The sequence below is a fragment of the Coregonus lavaretus genome (genome assembly GCF_964263955.1).
Source record: "Coregonus lavaretus genome assembly, chromosome: 13".
NCBI classification, from domain to species: Eukaryota; Metazoa; Chordata; class Actinopteri; order Salmoniformes; family Salmonidae; genus Coregonus; species Coregonus lavaretus.
Window position 1 is genome coordinate 10,171,577 of NC_140000.1, and position 17,921 is coordinate 10,189,497.

Consider the following 17,921-nt stretch of genomic DNA (forward strand, 5'->3'; position numbering starts at 1 on the left):
TGCACGGGTTTCGGTGTCTTTAGAAAGATAAAGATGTATTAAGCTCCGCTCAGAAGGACCAATCTGTCATGTGAATTTATATCTCTAATTCAACCTAAGCTTGAATCATTACCAGAGGTTGTAAGGCTCTGGTTTTAATCATCAATGATTCAAAGTCCACAACCCACAAGTCTTATCTGTATTTTTATTCATGGAGAGAGCTCTCCCGCCAATGACACAAACAGACGATTTTATACCTCTTGGACTTGACTCCTCCCACCTTTAGGTGACTTTTCTAAACAGTTTCCGCCTTCCCCCTTGAATGGTTAGTACCGCCCCCTCTGTTAGTGGGTTGACACTACATGATAATTCTAACATTTATACTGTGTTTGGGGTGAAATCCTTTAGTCATTATTCTTAAAATCCAAATTAATCTAACAGTTTATTATTTTTAATACATTTACTAAAATTTCTAAAAACCTAACAAAATGTGGAAAAAGTCAAGAGGTCTGAATACTTTCCGAATGCACAAGAAAGCTTCTTACTTTCTTGTGTTCTTCTTATTTGTATGTGTTTTTGTTCTAGCTTATGTTATTTTTAGTGCTACATTGATATTGATGACTGAATTGTTGGGTTTGGAGCTTGCAAGAAGGCATTTCACTGTACTTGTGCACCTGACATTAAGTTGAAACGTCAAAAACATGTTTGACAGTTGGCACAACTTTTGAGCATGCATGCAACAGTAGTTTGATCCTCAAAAGCAAGGCCTGTAGAGCGCAATGTTCTCACATTTCTGTAACTTTTGGCAATATTTTGATTCCTAAAATTGTTTTTGAGCCTTGTTTTAAAATGTTATGTTTTTACAGTCATATCAAGACTATGCTTTAGAAAAAAAGATAGTTGATGACGATTTGAAGCTCTAGATCACTTATGTCAACCAGTGACATAATGACACCCGGTCACCTGCTCTTTTTAGTGACATTCAATACAAAATACAATTTAAAAAAATCTAAATAGATGCCAAAGAAGTGACATTCGTTGACAGATATTACACATTAGCAAGGGCAAGGCATGTTGCCCTTCTTGCATTCTATCCTCATTGTCGACTAGGCTGCGTCATTTCCGGATGTTGCCTCCCCCCTTTTTTTTATTGACGTTTCGCTTAATTCTAGCTTGCGGGCTACTGGCGTTTTGCAGGGTCATTTGTTTTTTTATTCGGTGACATTTAGCGTCACGGCTTCTGAACGGATATGTGCATGTTTTGCACAAAAGAGAGGCGTTTGTAACGGTCAGGTTGTTGAAAAATTGTGGAGACAACATCTTTCTTCCTTTGGATTCCTGACGTTTTGGCTTCCTTTGTCAGCTTGACTTCCGTTTTCATGTGCAATCAACAGTGGAAAAATAGCTAGCTAGCTATCTCTTGCTAGGAAAAACCTAGCCAATGTTTTAAGTTGTACTTAGGCGTGAGCAATATAATACTTTCTATCGGCAAACAAGTCTGCTTTAAGGGGCTCATTTCCAACGTTGATTTGTAAGCTAGTTTTCAGGCTAGTTTCCTAACACGAATGCTAGGTGGCTAGCAAGGCTAGCTAGCTTGCTAACAATACTGCTGCACATTTCTCACTATTGTCCGTCGGTACGCAGTGCTAGAGAAGTGTCGAAATATCTGAATGAGAGGTCGAACATTTACTGTCCTCTTACATTATTTTTTGTACTGAGGCCCGAAGAAACTACGTTTTTAGCTAGCCCCAGCTAGCTTAATTAGCAAACCAAAACACCATGTTTCGATATTTAAATGACGTGGATGACAACCCTTACATGATGTGAGTATCGCATTGGCTTTTATCCAAGCGAACTGCATGTCTTGGTTTTATACTCACTTTAATGATTCAAGTCATTGTCGTTGTTTGTTCTGAGATTTAAAGGCCTAATCTCCTGCCACCATGTGTAGCCAGGCAGCCAGAATATATTAGGTAACTACATACATCATATAGCTAAATAAATACTATGCATGCCAGTCTCTCTTGGCTAAGAGTTGAGGAGAGACTGACTGCATCACTTCTTTTTATAAGAAACATGAATGTGTTGAAAATCTCAGATTGTTTGCATAGTCAACTTACACACAGCTCTGACACACATACTTACCCCACCAGACATGCCACCAGGGGTCTTTTCACAGTCCCCAAATTCAGAACAAATTCAAGAAAGCATACAGTATTATATAGAGCCATTATTGCATGGAACTCCGTTCCATCTCATATTGCTCAAATAAACAGCAAACCTCGTTTCAAAAAACAGATAAAGCAACACCTCACGGCACAACACCTCTCCCCTATTTGACCTAGATAGTTTGTGTGTATGTATTGATATGTAGGCTACATGTGCCTTTAAAAAAAAGAGTATTTAGTTCTGTCCTTGAGCTGTTCTTGTCTATTAATGTAATGTATTATGTCATGTTTTGTGTGGACCCCAGGAAGAATAGCTGCTGCTTTTGCATCAGCTAATGGGGATCCTAATAAAATACCAATTACCAAACTATATCACGGCTTGGATCATGGTTATGTCTAGCTTATTATTTTTTACATAAGTACATGTGTTTACCCCTTATATTCTCATTCTATGATGAGTAATCATGGTCAAAAATACACCTGGAAGCCGGTGGATTTCTCACCTGAGTGTTCACGATAATGTCAGCAACCCCTTTCCTTATTCACTACTGTGTGTGTGTGTGTTTTCATGGTCTGTACTCTCAGTGAGAAGTTGTTTCTGTTTTATAGGGATCCATTCGCAGCCCACAGGCAACAGATGAGGAGTCTGTTTGGGTCTTTTGGCTACGAACCTTTCCCCCTCAGCCCGCAGATTCAGCCTCCCCGTGCACCCCACCTTCAGGTGTGTGTGTGCATGTGAGAGAGAAAGAGCGAGTCAGTCACTATTCTGTGTGTATCTCTAGTAAGTGTGTGATGTTGGGGTCAATTCCATTTCAAATTCAGGAAGTACACTACAATTCAAAATTTCTTCAATGAGTAAACATTAGAATTTGAATTGGAGTTAGGTTTACTTTTTGAATTAAAATGGAATTGACCCAACCCTGGTAGGTATACAACACACCATAGCTATTTCCCCTTTGATTATATATAGTGTAGACTAATTTTATAGTACTTCATGCCACACTGCGTTGTTACTGCATATTTGTTGTCTGCTGTTAAATAACCTCCTACTGCTTTTCAGGCTGGAGCCCTGCAGCCGTTTGGAATGATGGGAATGGTGAGTCCTTGTCCCTGCGTGTCAAGATGTTCTCTCTGCTTCTTAGCACCCAGAAAGCACCCAAGGCCCTGTTCCAATATGTTTAAAACTAATTCTCAATTTCAGAATCAGATAACTGACTTCCTCATGTGTTCCTTCCCCAGGGAGGAGGCTTCATGGACATGTTTGGGATGATGGGAGGAATGATGGAGAACATGGTGAGTATGTCCAGAAAGATTCCTGGTATTCCCTCACCTTGCTGCTTTCCCAGATCCAGATCAAACATGTTCCTGGGCTTAAGAACACCCTCAATGGAGATTCTCTGCATCCACAAAAAAAAAACATTTTATAGTTAATGTTTTGTGACCCAGCAACAACTCAGCCTAAAGCAAAGACCCAACAGGAGTTCACAGTGGTTGAAACTTAACACATCTTGTCTAGCTGGATTATGTTTATCTTCTTTCCCTTTAGGACAGAATGTCGGGTTCGCCAAACTGTCAGACGTTCTCTTCCTCCACAGTCATCTCTTACTCCTCCTCAGACATGGGAGCCCCTAAAGTCTACCAGCAGACCAGCGAACTAAGGACTGCACCTGGAGGGGTAAGAGAGAGTGGGCCAAATTGCATCTACTGCTGTGATTGCATGTACATTTTTCATTAGGGGTTTACAAGCCCAGTCCTCTACTACCAGCTGCCTGCTGAACACTACTTCCTCCTCCCCTCAGATTCGCGAGACGCGCCAATCAATGCGTGACAGCGAGAGCGGCTTGGAGCGCCTGGCCATCGGCCACCACATCTGGGACCGCGGTCACGTGATGGAACGCTCCCGAAACCGCCACACGGGCGACCGCGAAGAACGGCAGGACTTCATCAACCTGGAGGAGAGTAAGTCATGGAGCTACTCACTACGGTTCTGCAGAATCAGTATGACCATACACAATTTTATAACCCCAATGTAATAATAAATAAATGTTCCTTTGGGGAAAAAATGCACATGGAGGATTAGTGGCTGTATTTACAACTGTTTGTTTCCATTGCTAGACTTGCCTGGTTTAGAGGTACGTCTGGCCAGGTTTCTGACCCCCACCTCCCCTGTCCCTCTCTCAGGTGAGGCTGCTGCCTTCAATGAAGAGTGGAGGAGCACGGCCGGAAGGTACCCTCCCCCAAACGCACGGGGGATAGACTACGGCCGGGACAGGAGGGCAGGGGGGCAACAGCTGGCCCTCGCCGCCCCACCCAGCTCCTCGTCTCCGCCCACCCCTCGCCACGAGTCCCCCAGACACCCCCCACCCGCAACTCGCCCCCGCTACGACTGGTGAGAGGTAGGAGGAGCATGACCTGTGTGTGTCCATGTGTGCATGTCTGTCTTTGTGTGTTTTGTAAAAGTGTGTGTACTGTGGACAGCACGGCACAGTCCCAAATCAATTCCTGTACCCTTTGTTGATCTAAAAGTAGTGGATAGGCATCAACTTGATATATGGTCTTTGCTTATGCCAATCCCGATCCAGTCCTTTCAAATAAATCCACTAGGGGAGTCAAAGTCCATGGAACAGATGAGATCAGTCTGGAACTGGTCCTGTCCCAGTTGTTAGCCTGTCTGGGGTCAATGGGTGTATCTCAATAGTCTACAGTGGTTTATGTTACACCACTCCTCCATCTGCTCTGACATTAAACAACTGGACAGGCAAAAGCTCATTCCCAGTAAGAATCCTCCATATTGCTTTTGACATAGCCAGTGTTTTCAGATCAGTGGAGGAGACGAGGGACAAGAAGCCACTGATGATGTCATGTGTTCTCTCCTGCCAGGGGTCAAGGGTGAAAGGTGAGCAGAAGGATGGAGGAGAGGAGACCGAGGGGATCTGCCTGATGCTGTGAACGAAGAAGGGAGAAGAGGGTCACGACTGACCGTCAAGATGTTTGATATGATGGGACTGTCTATATAAAAACTATACATTTAACACACACACACACATCAGAACCCAACACACTCAATACCCGCAATTATGGTTCAACCTCTGCTGTTACCGTTCACATACACACGTGCGGACACACATGCACACACATGATTACTCACACTCAAGTTGTATATAAAGCCACCCTCCAACTTTACATGCGTTAATTGCCCACCTCACTATATAAATATATATACATTGCCACACTACATAATACACACGTGCTGTACAGTCCATATATGTTTGTGTAGACACTAGTGTGTCTGTGAATTGAATTGTATACTGTTGACTAATTAAACTAATTAATGAAAACAAACATTAAACATTGTTAGATAATTGCACACTGTGTTGTGGTTTGTCATGGAATAGTGAGTGGATGGGTTATGTTTTTAGAACAGGTTTTGACCTGGCGAAGACTGATATTACTAAAGGTGGTATTGGAGCAGTGGAGTTTGCTGCCGTTTTTCTAGCTTTATACAGTCTCTTGTCTGAAATTCCGTTTCGAGGTAGGAAGTAAACTGACATTCCAATACACATTTTCGTTGTTGAAAAGCCATGGGAATTGGAATTTCAGTTTACTTCCTGAATTGGCAGAATTGAAGTGGAGTTGATCCCAACCCTGGTGCGTGTGAAAATGTTACTTTGTTGTATTTTTGTTTTGCTGTTGAATCTGTTCAGTATTCAGCATGCCTTTCCATCCGGACAGTTTGTTTCTATTATAAATGCCACAGTAAATCGTATTAGTCTTATGGCACAGTCCATCCCTTCATACATACTCGCATCCCTACACACTCACTCTCTTGCGTGTGTAAACTCGTGCTCTCACTACCTAGTGTCAGAATAGCTGCAGATGGTCATATGACATCCAGATGGAACGCACCAGAGAAGAAGCCAATCAAAATCCTCCCTGCCCTCCGCCCATTCCTTTGGCACATTCCCTCTGGATATCTACTCCCCCCCCCCCCCCCCCCCCCCCAGGTTCTGTATTTTACAGCTGCCTTGTGTGATTTATTGTTTGTTCTCCATCTTTCATCTCTGTATTCTGTTAAATGGACCCATCACTAGATCGCTGGCCCTGGTCCTCTATTTCCTGCCTTCATTCACATACAGTGCCTTGCAAAATTATTCAGACCTCTTGGATTGCTTCACATTTTATTGTTACAAAGTGGGTTTAAAATTGATTGATTTGTCTTTTTTTTGTCAATCTACTCAAAATACTCTGTAATGTCAAAGTGGAATATTTTTTTTTTTTTTTTTAAGATGAATAAAAATGTGATAACTCAAATATGTTTGTTGCGTAAGTATTCAACCCATTTGTTTAGGCAACCGTAAATTAGTTCAGGAGTAACATTTTGCTTAATAAATCACATAAGTTACAAGGACTCACTATGTGTGAAATAATAGGGGTTGACGTGATTTTTTAATGACTAACCCTTCCTCTGTCCCCCATGCATACATCAACTGTAAGGTCCCTCAGTCAAATATTGAATTACAAGCACAGATTCAACTACAAAGACCAGGGATCTTTTTGAAAGCCTCAAAGAAGGGTAGTGATTGGTTGATGGGTAACAATAACAAATCAGACATTAAATATCTCTTTAAGCATAGTCAAGTTAATAATTATGCTGTGGATTATGTATTAAACCACCCAGACACATCAAAGATAGTCATCCTTCTGAACTGAGCTGCAGGACAGGAATGAAACTGCTCAGGGATGTTACCATGAGGCCATTGGTGATTTTAAAACAGTTCAATAGATGTGATGGGAGAAAACTGAGGATGGATCAACAACATTGTAGTGACTCCACAATAATTACTTTAAATGACAGAGTGAAAATAAGAATACAAATATACAGAATGAAAATATTCCAAAACATCCATATTACATTTTAGCAGACGCTCTTATCCAGAGCGACTTATAGTTTTCATACTGGCCCCCTGTAGGAATTGAACCCACAACCTTGGCGTTGCAAGCGCCATGATCTACCAACTGAGCTACACGGGGCCTACATTTTGTATGCAACAAGGCACTCAAGTAATACACTTTTTGGCCTAAATGCAGAGCCTTATGTTTTTGGGCAAATCCAACACAACACAACACATCACTGAGTAACTGCCTCCTTATTTTCAAGCATGGTGGTGGCTGCATTATGGTATGGGTATGCTTGACATCGGCAAATACTGGGGAGTTTTTCAGGATAAAAAGAAACAGGATGGAGCTAAGCACAGGCAAAATCCTAGAGGAAAACTTGCTTTAGTCTGCTTTACACCAGACACTGAGAGAGGAATTCACCTTTCAGCAGGACAATAACCTACAACACAAGGCCAAATCTACACTGGAGTTGCTTACCAATAAGACAGTGAATGTTTCTGAGTGGCCGAGTTACAGTTTTGACTTAAATCTGCATGAAAATGTATGGCAAGACTTGAAAATTGCTGTCTAGCCATGACCCCCAACATTTTGACAGAGCTTGAAGAATTTTGAAAATAATAATGGGCTAATATTGCACAATCCAGGTGTGCAAAGCTCTTAGAGACTTACCCAAGAAGGCTCACAGCTATAATCACTGCCAAATGTGTTTCTAACATGTATTGACTCAGGGAGCTGAATACTTATGCAACAAGTATATTTTAGTTATTTCATTTCTAGCAATCTTCAATTCTTCTGCTTTGACATTACAGAGTATTTTGTGTAGATTGTTGTTAAAAAAATTACTATTAAATCCAGTTTAATCCCACTTTGTAGAACAATAAAATGTGAAGATATCCAAGGGGTATGAATACTTTTGCAAGGCACTGTATCTATTCCATATGGCCATCTATCCTGGACCACAGGGAGTTCAATGTCTCCCCTCCTATACTGTGCATGCTAAGGCTAATCCAAATACAACCTACAGTTTGGTCACTACAGTCTATACAAGGCCAATCCACATATCTATACAAAGCTGATAGCCATACTAACAGATTTCTGCAGCCTGCAGCATGTCTTGGAAGATGAATGCTAATGCTAACTAAGTGAATGCATCCTCCAGTATGTTCTTGCTAGCAGATACACACAGCAAGCTAAGCCCATGCATCCCACAGTATGTCCCAGCATACACTCCTGCCAACCCTGCCGTCTGTTTCTGCCTGTTCTCTGTGTATGTGAGCTTATCAGGGCTTACATCACTGCTGACTAGTACTCATGACATCTGCGAAAATATTGTTCCAGCAAATGTATGCATAAATTAATGTGTAATTTTAGTGTTTAGTGTACCATTATACTGAGCATCAGTGCCTAGGGCTGTAGCTGTGTTGCTGTGGTGCAGTGTGTTGACTGTGTCATAATGGGATGGGACAGGGGGGTTGTGGGGGATTGTGTTTTGTATCACATGTTGTATTCTCTCCTATTCTATTTTGTGACATTTCTCTGGGTTCAAGCCAAAAACATAACACACACAACCCCTCTTTTTCTGTGCCTACTGCTGCTATGCTGAATCCTTCTCTCCTCTCCTCTTTTTGTCTCCTTGATCCAGTCTCACTCCCTCCCCTTTCCTCTGCATCTTCCAATAACTTGCGCGTTCCCCCTCCCCCGTCTGTCGCACGTTCTCACCCCCCTCCCCTTTCCTACCTCCTCCCTGCGCCCCTTCTCTCTCATTCGCTCACATTCTCTCACTTTCCCTACCAAGCTTCACACAGACTGCAGGTAATGGAAAACAAAATACATCTATTCCCTCCTTCCTCTCCATCCTTCTCAGTCTCTTCTCCTCTGTCTCTCTGCTCTCTTCATTTCATCCCTCCACCGGCCCATATCCTCTGATTAGTCCTTGACTACACAGCACAGGTACCATTCTAAATTGCATCAGCTTATGTGTGTGAACTCACTGACTGTGTGTGTGTGTGTGTGTGTGTGTGTGTGTGTGTGTGTGTGTCAAGGAATGACGGCGCATTGTGTGTGTGTCCTACTAGTCCATGGTTCGGTGTTGAATGTGTTTGATAGTTGGCCTGTCAATTGCGGTGTGGTGTGTGTCGCTGTATGTGCTTAGAGTGCATCTGTTTCACAGCATTTACTTCCTGACTATGCGTCAGTGTGTGCCAGTTGTGTGTGTGTGTGTGAGAGAGAGAGAGAGAGAGAGAGAGAGAGTAAGTCTTCTCTATATTGTCTACTTAAGCCTCTCCTCATGTTTATGTCTCCGGCAAAGACATTTTAGAGGTCATTTTAATCTCTCACTCTGTCTGTGTCTTCCTATGTCTGTCCTGCTCTCCCTTCCCCATCTCAAAATATTCATCATTCTGGCCAAAGGGGGGTTTAATAATTTAATCATCTCTACCACCGTTCCCTTGCTCCTCTCATCTTTCTCCCCCTTATTCTCAAGCTTGTTTTGGTAATGCAGAAATCCCTCTGCTGTGTTAGAACATGGCTGTGTTAGAACATGACTGTGTTAGAACATGGCTGTGTTAGAACATGACTGTGTTAGAACATGGCTGTGTTAGAACATGACTGTGTTAGAACATGGCTGTGTTAGAACAAGGCTGTGTTAGAACATGGCTGTGTTAGAACATGGCTGTGTTAGAACAAGGCTGTGTTAGAACATGGCTGTGTTAGAACATGGCTGTGTTAGAACAAGGCTGTGTTAGAACATGGCTGTTTTAGAACAAGGCTGTGTTAGAACATGGCTGTTTTAGAACAAGGCTGTTTTAGAACAAAGCTGTGTTAGAAGGAGGGGTGGTGCGTGTACTGTATGTGCTACAAGAGAAGATGAAAGGTGCTGTGTGTGTGTGTACGTGTGTGTGTGTGTGTGTGTGTACGTGTGTGTGTGTGTACGTGTGTGCGTGTCTGTTAGAGGTGAGAATGAATTGTATGTGTATTATATTTGCCTCTAACTGTGTGTGTGTGTGTGTGTGTGTGTCTGTGTGTGTGTTCCCCACAGGATGTCGATAGTGAACATTGTTGCCAGGGAGATCCTGGACTCCAGGGGGAACCCCACAGTGGAAGTGGACCTGCACACTGACAAAGGTGAGACACTGGCAATTTTCATTATCGCTACATGGTGTGATTATTTGTGATATTCCATTATCAACTGGCTAATGTGCATTTTCCTCACCTCTCTATCCTTCACCCCTCCATTCCCTCGTTCCCTCAACCCTTCCATTCCCTCCCCCCTCTGTCTTCCCTTCCCTCACCCCTCCATTCCCTCAAATCTCTCCCTCCTCCTTCTAGGTGTCTTCAGGGCAGCTGTGCCTAGCGGAGCGTCTACTGGCATCTATGAAGCCCTGGAGCTGAGAGATGGAGACAAGAGCCGCTACAAGGGCAAAGGTGAGGGCTGAGGAAGCTGTGTGTGTGTGTGTGTGTGTGTATTTGTGCATGCTCGTTTGTGTGTGTGTGTGTGTGTGTATGTGTGTGAGGGGAGGGGGGGTAGATAAATGTGCTAGGAGATGGATGGGCACTAGGAGAGGTATGGGCAGTAAGCCATATTGATTTACGGGAGCACAGTGAGGAGGAACATGAACATGACTAGACTGAGTGATGCGCAGAATGAGCTACTTTTCTTCATCCTAATGTCCTGTCTCCTCCTCCTCCTCTTCATCCTGTTTCTTCTCATCCTTCACTATATCCCTCCTTCTCCTAGGTGTGCTCAAGGCTGTTGGTCACATCAATGACACCATTGGTCCTTCCCTCATCCAGTCGGTGAGTGCGGTAGTGAGCGTGTGTGTGTACCCGCGTGTGTGTGTGGGTTGTGTCCTGTGTTGCAGTGTGTTTGTTTGGGCGTATTTGTAACTGAGAGAAAGAGAGAAAGATGTCTCATCAGCTCTCTAAGATGTGTTGTGTTGCAGGGGGTCAGTGTGGTGGAACAGGAGAAACTGGACAAGATCATGATAGAGATGGATGGCACTGAGAACAAGTGTAAGTAACAACCTGTATGAACCACGTATGAGACACCAGCTTAGACCAGTCCTGGTCTCAAGAGCTGGCGTGTGAAGGTTTTATTCTAACCAGTGCTTTTTCAATCTGAGCATTCCCTTAATTCATACCTATTCGTTCTGCTCCCTTCAGCTCAGTTTGGGGCCAATGCTATTCTGGGTGTGTCCTTGGCCATATGCAAAGCTGGTGCCGCAGAGAAAGGTGTCCCACTGTACCGTCACATTGCTGACCTAGCAGGAAACACAGAGCTAGTGCTTCCAGTTCCTGTGAGTTCATTACCGTTACATTTTCACCTGTATTCAGTTGACTGTCATAGAATACATTTGACCAAAAACCATAGCCTACTCTGTAAAAAAAGATAAGATGAAGGCTTCAGACAGTTGTCTCTGTCAATGAATGAATGAATGAATGAATGAATGAATGAATGAATGAATGAATGAATGAATGAATATAGGAATGAAGAAACAACTGGATGAAGGAATGATTGGATAAAGGAATGATGGAACAACTGGATAAATGAATGAAGGAACAACTGGATAAAGGAATGAATAAATGCTGTAAATGGACAAATACTGATGTCTCCCTCTCCTCTCCTCCCCTGGCCCCCCTCTCCCTCAGGCCTTTAACGTCATCAACGGGGGCTCTCATGCGGGCAACAAGCTGGCCATGCAGGAGTTCATGGTACTTCCTGTAGGGGCGGAGTCTTTCAGGGATGCTGTGCGTGTGGGGGCGGAGCTGTACCAGACACTGCGGGAAGTGATCAAGGAGAAGTATGGCCAGGACGCCACCAACGTGGGGGACGAGGGGGGATTCGCCCCAAACATACTGGAGAACACTGAAGGTGAGATAGACAGGAGGAAAGACATATCAAAGACACTACTGCATGGTCCGAAAACGAACTTTGTAGACCCTCAGCTTTCAGTGTTTTCAGATGGGAAGGAAACAGCCTTCCAATTGGCTTACAGTGCCTTCAGAAAGTATTCACAGCCCTTGACTTTTTCCACATTTTATTGTGTTACAGCCTGGCCTATACACAATACCCCATAATGTCAAAATGTTAACATGTCTTGAGTCAATAAGTATTCAACCCCTTTGTTATGGCAAGTCTAAATGAGTTCAGGTGTAAAAATGTGCTTAACAAGTCACATAATAAGTTGCATGGATTCTGTGTGCAATAATAGCGTTTAACATGATTTTTGAATGACTACCTCATCTCTGTACCCCACACATACAATTATCTGTAAGTTCCCTCAGTCGAGCCGTGAATTTCAAACACAGATTCAACCACAAAGACCAGGGAGGTTTTCCAATGCCTCGCAAAGAAGGGCACCTATTGGTAGATGGGTACAAATATAAAAAGCAGACATTGAATATCCCTTTGAGCATGATGGAGTTATTAATTACACTTTGGATGGTGTATCAATACACCCAGTCACTACAAAGATACAGGCATCCTTCCTAACTCAGTTGCCGGAGAGGAAGGAAACTTTAAAACAGTTACAGAGTTTAATGGCCGTGACAGGAGAAAACTGAGGATGGATCAACAACATTGTAGTTACTCCACAATACTAACCTAAATGACAGAGTGAAAAGAAGGAAGCCTGTACAGAATACAAAATTCCAAAACATGCATCCTGTTTGCAATAAGGCACTAAAGTAAAACGGCAAAAAATGTGGCAAAGAAATTAACTTCAAGTCCTGAATACAAAGCGTTATGTTTGGGGCAAATCCAACACAACACATTACTGAATATCACTCTTCATATTTTCAAGCATGGTGGTGGCTGCATCATGTTATGGGTATGATTGTTGTCTTCAAGGGAGTTTTTTTTAAATATAAAAATAAACTAAATAGAGCTAAGCACAGGCAAAATCCTAGAGGAAAACCTGGTTCAGTCTGCTTTTCCACCAGACACTGGGAGACAAATTCACCTTCCAGCAGGACAATAACCTAAAACACAAGGCCAAATATACACTGGAGTTGCTTACCAAGACGACATTGAAGTTACAGTTTTGACTTAAATCGGCTTGAAAATCTATGGCAAGACTTGAAAATGGCTGTCTAGCAATGATCAACAACCAACTTGATAGAGCTTGAAGAATTGTAAAAAGAATAATGTGCAAATATTGTGCAATCCAGCTGTGCAAAGCTCTTAGAGACTGACCCAGAAAGACTCACAGCTGTAATCGCTGCCAAAGGTGATTCTAACACGTATTGACTCAGGGGTGTGAATACTTATGTAAATTAGATGTTTCTGTATTTCATTTTCAATAAATTAGCAAAAATGTCTCAAAACATGTTTTCACTTTGTCGTTATGGGGTATTGTGTGTAGATGGGTGTGAATAAAAATCTATTTCATCCATTTTGAATTCAGGCTGTAATATAACAAAATGTGGAGTAAGTCAAGGGGTATGAATACTTTCTGAATGCACTGTAGGCAAGATTTCCAATATTACTGCAAATCCTGAAGGGGTGGGAGCCAGTGGTTGTTTTCGAACTGGTCTCATAAATAGACACAGCACATTGTCTTTCCGAGACAGAGCACGACAAGCACAGTACCCCAGCATTGGATTTATCACTCACTGTTTTATAACATCCCCATCTCCCTGCTCACCTTTCTTGTCACACTCCCTTTCCCTGTCTCTCTGTCCTGTCCCTGTGTCCTGTCCCTCTGTCCTGTCCCTTTGTCCTGTCCCTCTGTCCCTGTGTCCTGTCCCTCTGTCTCTCTGTCCTGTCCCTTTGTCCTGTCCCTTTGTCCTGTCCCTTTGTCCTGTCCCTCTGTCCTGTCCCTTTGTCCTGTCCCTCTGTCCTGTCCCTGTGTCCTGTCCCTCTGTCCTGTCCCTCTGTCCTGTCCCTCTGTCCTGTCCCTTTGTCCTGTCCCTCTGTCATGTCCCTCTGTCCTGTCCCTTTGTCCTGTCCCTCTGTCCTGCCCCTCTGTCCTGTCCCTCTGTCCTGTCCCTCTGTCCTGTCCCATTGTCCTGTCCCTCTGTCCTGTCCCTTTGTCCTGTCCCTCTGTCCTGTCCCTTTGTCCTGTCCCTTTGTCCTGTCCCTCTGTCCTGTCCCTTTGTCCTGTCCCTCTGTCCTGTCCCTGTGTCCTGTCCCTGTGTCCTGTGCAGCCCTGGATCTGATCAAGACAGCCATTGAGAAGGCAGGCTTCACAGACAAGGTGGTGATCGGGATGGACGTGGCAGCCTCTGAGTTCTACAAAGAGGGCAAGTACGACCTGGACTTCAAGTCTCCGCCCAACGCAGACCGCCACATTAGCGCCCAGGAGCTCTGCGACATGTACCAGGGCTTCGTCAATGACTACCCAGGTGTGTGTGTGTGTGTACCTGTCACCCTAACATGGTTAATTGTTCCATGCTATGTTTGACTAGGCTACTCCCCTTCCGATGATAACACTGATGTCTTGTACTGAAGCTCTCTCTCTCTCTCTCTCTCTCTCACACACACACACACACTCACACACACACACACACACACACACACACACACACACACACACACACAGCCATAGAGACATGGATAAGCACCAGTGATGGGGGACAGGGCTACATCAGTGCAGCTCCCACCTTGCCAAATGTGCACTGTAGCGCATAATTAAAACCTCCTTACTGGTGTCGGGAAACGAGGGGAGGCCGTCCAATCTCTCTCTCTCTCTCTCTCTCTCTCTCTCTCTCTCTCTCTCTCTTTTTCTCTCTCTCTTTTTCTCTCTTTCTCTCTCTCTCCTCTCTCTCTCTCTTTTTCTCTCTCTCTCTTTCTCTCTCTCTCTCTCTCTCTTTTCTCTCTCTCTTCTTTTCTCTCTTTCTCTCTCTCTCTCTCTCTCTCTCTCTCTCTCTCTCTTTTTCTCTCTCTCTCTTTCTCTCTCTCTCCTCTCTCTCTCTCTCTCTCTCTCTCTCTCTCTCTCTCTCTCCTCTCTCTCTCTCTTTCTCTCTCTCTCTCTCTCTCTCTCTCTCTCTCTCTCTCTCTCTCTCTCTCTCTGAGGAGTGTAGCATGTAATGGCAGATATGGGAGATGATAGTATAGCGTGTCCAGTCAAAGGCAGTAATTGAAATCCCCATTAAGACTGACACGCTGTACCTCTGAGCCCATCCACCATGGGCCATGAGTGGGTCTTGAGCTAATCAACCAACTCCCATCATACACCCCTTAATAAGCTAGAGTAGGCACAGACACACACACACACACACATACACACTCCTTAACATGGTAGAGTAAGTTCCTTCACTCTAGGTAGATCTTTCCTTTAGGGACAGATCTAGGAAAATCTACTGCTCATAAATTGTAACATTAACCATTAGGGGTTGAAAAGCAAAACTGTCCTTAGATCAGTGTCTAGAGGCATGGTCCCCAGGTCACCTTAATTCTCCCTCTGTCCTTACCCTTATTCTCCATCAAGACCTGCGTTTTGGTTGCAGCACACACAAACACTCATTCCTCCTCACCCTCTCTCCTCCAGTGGTGTCCATTGAGGACCCGTTTGACCAGGATGACTGGCCGGCCTGGTCCCAGATGACAGCCTCCGTGGGGATCCAGGTGGTGGGGGACGACCTGACCGTCACCAACCCCAAGAGGATAGAGCGCGCCCTGGAGGAGAGGGCCTGCAACTGCCTGCTGCTCAAAGTCAACCAGATCGGCTCTGTCACCGAAGCCATCCAGGCGTGAGTCAGGGAGGGGAGTGTGGAGCAGATTCCCTTTTTAGAGTGTGTCCAAAATGGCACCCTTTTCCTGATCTAGTGCAATATGGGCCCTGGACAAAAGTAGTGCACTATTGAGGGAATACATACTGTAGGTTGCCATTTGGGACGCAGATTGTGTATTGATTTTAGAGCACGTTTTATGTTATTGTAAACCCTATATATAGACCTTTATATAATGATTTTCAATGCGTTTTACATTGTAAAGGTGAGAACTCACCTCATCCACCACGCTCCCCCTCTCTCTCTGTCTCTCCCTCTCTCTCCGTCTCTGTATCTGTCGCTGTCTCTCTCTCTCTCTCTCTCTGTCTGTCTCTCTGTGTATCGCTCCCTCTCTCTCCATCTCTGTATCTGTCACTGTCTCTCTCTCTCCCTCTCTGTCTCTTTGTGTATCTCTCCCTCTCTCTCCATCTCTGTATCTGTCTCTCTCTCTCTCCCTCTCTATTTGTCTCTCTGTGTATCTCTCCCTCTCCCTCTCTCTCCATCTCTGTATCTGTCTCTCTCTCTCTCTCTCTCCCCCTCTCTGTCTGTCTCTCTGTGTATCTCTCTCTGTCTGTCCTCCAGGTGTAAGCTGGCTCAGGAGAATGGCTGGGGGGTGATGGTGAGCCACCGCTCAGGTGAGACAGAGGACACCTTCATCGCTGATCTGGTGGTGGGCCTCTGCACGGGACAGATCAAGACTGGAGCTCCCTGTCGATCAGAGCGGCTGGCCAAATACAATCAACTCATGAGGTTGGTGTCCTACTCACTGTGTGTGGTTGTTGTTGTATGAGTCTGTATAACTGTCTGTCTGTCTGTTCCTCTCTGAACACTTTGTCTTTCTCCTGGTCTCCATCTTCCTCTTTTCATCTTTATCCTCTCTTAGGATTGAGGATGAGTTAGGGGACCAGGCTCGCTTCGCAGGGCACAACTTCCGGAACCCCGCTGCCCTCTAAGGCTCCTCTGGGTTGACGGACACTGACACAGAATCACAGACACACATCACATCACTGCAGGGCACAGACGGACTAACACAGATGGACAGACACATGTACACAGACAGATATACATAAATACATACAATGAATCCATCAGACATCAGACAGACAGACAGACAGACAGACAGACAGACAGACAGACAGACAGACAGACAGACAGACAGACAGATAGATAGATAGATAGAAGGTCAGACAGACATATGGTCGGATGGACAGAGAGACAGACAGACTGAATAAGACAGACAGACAGAGAGAGCAGACCGATAATCAACTCTTACCCCCTTAAAAAGTAAAGCAGAGACAGACAGACACAGAGAGAGAGAGAGAGAGAGAGAGAGAGAGAGAGAGAGAGAGAGAGAGAGAGAGAGAGAGAGAGAGAGAGAGAGAGAGAGAGAGAGAGAGAGAGAGAGAGAGAGAGAGATGCACTGAAAAACACATTCAGATGAATTAGCCTTTAAATCACTTAGAACGCACTGATGTATTGGAGGCTACATGTTTGATAAGATGATGAGTTGGAGGCTAGTGCAGAATGCAGCCGGACTGATTGGTTTTAAACAAGACATAAGTGTATTTCTCTCTCTCTCAAAACATACACACACATTCCTCTACCTGTTCCCTTGTTCTTTTCCATCCCTCTCTTTTCTCCTCCCCTTTGTATTGTTCCCTTGTTCTTTTCCATCCCTCTCTTTTCTCCTCCCCTTTGCCTGAAAGAGTTTTCCCATCTCAATTTCCTCAATTGCCTAACCTTCCCTTTTCCTCCCCTCCTTCCCTCTTAGGCAACCTTTCAGTTACCACTTACATCTAAAAGCCTGCCACATAATTGTCTGTTACCACTTACATCTAAAAGCTAACTACAGAAACCATCCAATCAATAAAGATATGAACACTTATGATGTAAACATCAGCCACAATTGTGTCTGCGTGTTTTGTATGTGATATGTTTTATTTTATATTATTATTGGAGATAATTAAAATGAAAGCTCTACTTTAGGCTGGCTATAGGCTATATTGTACCCCGTGTAGCTCAGTTGGTAGAGCATGGCGCTTGCAACGCCAGGGTTGTGGGTTTGTTTCCCACGGGGGGCCAGTATGAAAAATGTATGCACTCACTAACTGTAAGTCGCTCTGGATAAGAGCGTCTGCTAAATGACTAAAATGTAAATATTGGCTA

The 17,921-nt window shown here is 44.1% G+C and overlaps 2 protein-coding genes across 3 annotated transcripts; both read left to right on the plus strand.

Annotated features, from left to right (window-relative positions):
- The first annotated feature begins 1,128 nt into the window (after window positions 1-1,128).
- On the plus strand, window positions 1,129-5,514 carry LOC311139837 (myeloid leukemia factor 2-like). Of its 2 annotated transcripts, none has more exons than XM_084174812.1 (8): window positions 1,129-1,802; window positions 2,757-2,868; window positions 3,208-3,243; window positions 3,387-3,440; window positions 3,694-3,822; window positions 3,947-4,106; window positions 4,329-4,543; window positions 5,028-5,514. In XM_084174812.1, the coding sequence occupies exons 1-7, from the start codon at window positions 1,759-1,761 to the stop codon at window positions 4,538-4,540; spliced, it is 747 nt and encodes a 248-aa protein (XP_084030938.1). In that variant the 5' UTR covers window positions 1,129-1,758; the 3' UTR covers window positions 4,541-4,543; window positions 5,028-5,514. The 2 variants fall into 2 exon arrangements, with proteins under 2 accessions (XP_084030938.1, XP_084030939.1); XM_084174813.1 differs by having other exon boundaries at window positions 4,329-4,536.
- Window positions 5,515-10,084: 4,570 nt separating this feature from the next.
- LOC311140120 (gamma-enolase-like) lies at window positions 10,085-16,708 on the plus strand (the record flags this gene model as incomplete). The annotated part of the gene is made up of 10 exons (XM_084175057.1): window positions 10,085-10,169; window positions 10,374-10,469; window positions 10,783-10,841; window positions 10,988-11,057; window positions 11,208-11,341; window positions 11,694-11,916; window positions 14,193-14,390; window positions 15,536-15,737; window positions 16,338-16,505; window positions 16,639-16,708. 10 exons carry the CDS (start codon window positions 10,085-10,087, stop codon window positions 16,706-16,708), a joined length of 1,305 nt encoding a protein of 434 aa, XP_084031183.1.
- Window positions 16,709-17,921: the final 1,213 nt, after the last annotated feature.